This window comes from Oncorhynchus masou, chromosome 33 (genome assembly GCF_036934945.1).
Source record: "Oncorhynchus masou masou isolate Uvic2021 chromosome 33, UVic_Omas_1.1, whole genome shotgun sequence".
Lineage (NCBI taxonomy): Eukaryota > Metazoa > Chordata > Actinopteri > Salmoniformes > Salmonidae > Oncorhynchus > Oncorhynchus masou.
Genome location: NC_088244.1, coordinates 35,545,387 through 35,547,689, shown reverse-complemented (window position 1 = coordinate 35,547,689; position 2,303 = coordinate 35,545,387). Strand labels below are relative to the sequence as shown.

The window sequence follows — 2,303 nt, the reverse complement described above, 5'->3', positions numbered from 1 at the left end:
AATTTTGTATTAATAAAAATGCAACTTACAAGGTCATTGAGGTACACAGGATTTTGTCGTGTGTGTGTGTATGTGTGTGTGTGTGTGTGTGTGTGTGTGTGTGTGTGTGTGTGTGTGTGTGTGTGTGTGTGTGTGTGTGTGTGTGTGTGTGTGTGTGTGTGTGTGTGTGGTCGTGAATGCATCTGTGTATGTGTGAAATAGCAACAGAGCATGCTCAGACTAATTAGCAGCAGCTTTGTGAATTTGCACCATAAACTGTGCTATAGTTCATAGAAAGATAAGGTGAGGTGGGGGAATTGTACCAAAGTGAGTAGCATTGTGAAAGTATCAAGAAGGAAAAGAAACAGGGAACAGAGGACACAAAATGGACCAAAAAAATAACTGTAAGTCATATTCTGTTTTTCTCTGTGTGCACTACCAGTGCTAGTTGATTTTAGTTTCTGGTTAGACAAGGAGTGTATGGGTGATGGGTCAATAGTAACGCTGAAATGTACTGAGACTGTGACACAGTTTGTGTTCATTTACATAAAAATGTTCCAGTTGTCTGTCATTTATATCATAACTTACTTGAATTGTCATGACTGCTAATTAGGACATTTATTGTCAAAGATTACAGTATCTCAATGTTATCACTTAAACACAAAGTTAGATTCATTTTAGTTGGCAAAGTTACATCTTGTATGCCACTTTGTGTATTCTATAATTGCTTGGTTTTTAGTGTATACATTACATTGAGAGGGACTTTCTGTTAAAGGGCTTTATTTGACCAACTGTTATGTGAGCCCATTGTGACGCAAATCCAGCAGGATTGTATAATTGCAAAAAGAGGCAGATTAGTCGTGTTGAGCTGAAACAGCCCCCTACCTTCCCCCCTTCTCTTTCTCGCAGTGCAGTGTTCGATCCGGGAGTACCAGGCCGAGGATAAAGACGCCGTCATCTCATTGTTTCGCAATGGGATTTTGGAACATGTTTACCCAGCTTTCTTCAAGACCATAAGCCACCCAGATCAAATCGGTGTGACCCTAAGCATTTCCATGGCAGGGTACGTGCTTGGTGGAAGCTCCTATTTCATGGCCTTACTCTTTGGAGGAGCGTGGGCTGGTCTCATCTACTACTGCTGCTATGAAATATACGAGGGCTACAGGCTAAGTAGGATGGCCACGGACATGGCCGACATCCAGGCCAGCTTCCTAGACAACCCAGACAACGGCTTCTGGGTGGCGAAGACTGAAGTCAACGGCAAGTCCAAGTTGGCTGGGCTGGTGGCGGTAGTGGGGAGGAGGGGAGGGGACGAAAGGGGAGATGGCTGGAATGGAGGGCTTTTGAGTGGGGTCGATGAGATTGGCCAAGATGAGAGAGATGGAAGCTACGGTGAGGTGCCCCACTTGATCGTGTCGTTTGCGTACCGCAAAAAAGGCCTTGGCTCCCAACTGGCTCATAAGGTCATGGAGTTCTGCAAGGATCGTGGCTTCTCTCGTGTTGTCCTGGAAACCAGCTCGCCGCAGACAGCAGCCAATGCCCTCTACAGCAAACTAGGCTTCATTCAAACCTCCTGCCACAGTAACACACACGTTAACCACTGGTTCTCCAAACTGGCCAACATCCAAGTAATGCATATGGAGAAGTACATCTAACAATCAAAAGTTCATCTAGCATCACTCAGCCACAGCTTCCCATGACAGCAGTACCATGTCGAAATAAACACAGCTATTTCATCTCAATTCCTCAAGACAGGCCCTTTTCAATTAAGTGTTTCCAGTCAAATTCAAGTTTACATATAAAAGCCTGTCTCTTGTCCAAACAGTTTGACAACATCCTGTACATGTTGTCAGATCATTTCACAATTTGATCAGAATCAAGGTTTCTATCTCCTTAGCATACTACTTTTCAGATGTCTTAATGTATGTGGCGTATATTATGTTATCTGAAGGCATTGAGACCGGGTAAGGCAATTATACCATCCCACCAGTTTGAAGAAAAACTATTTATGAAGACGTTTGCCGATATTACTGAGAAAATAAAATCTCAAAATAATATTTGTGAAACAAAGTATTGGATATGATGCAAAAAAAATAATAAACAATATCCAGATTAAAATATGGATTGTGCTCTTGTCTACTGAGAAATAACAAGCCTACACAACAAAAATGCACAAAAAAACATGGTTTCTTTCTATCCAGGGAAAAGTTTTAATTCCGTTGCCTCAGAGGAATTACTGCCAGCTGACTTCTAAGACGTCAAAACTCTTTTGCTTAAATACTAATGAAAGATTTAATAGTACGGGAACGTTGGGAGGTTTAACA

General features: G+C 42.1%; 1 protein-coding gene across 1 annotated transcript; it reads left to right on the top strand.

Moving 5' to 3' along the window:
* Nucleotides 1-243: 243 nt before the first annotated feature.
* On the top strand, nucleotides 244-2,075 carry LOC135527588 (N-acetyltransferase 8-like). The gene is made up of 2 exons (XM_064956078.1): nucleotides 244-383; nucleotides 889-2,075. The coding sequence occupies exons 1-2, from the start codon at nucleotides 365-367 to the stop codon at nucleotides 1,632-1,634; spliced, it is 765 nt and encodes a 254-aa protein (XP_064812150.1). The 5' UTR covers nucleotides 244-364; the 3' UTR covers nucleotides 1,635-2,075.
* Nucleotides 2,076-2,303: the final 228 nt, after the last annotated feature.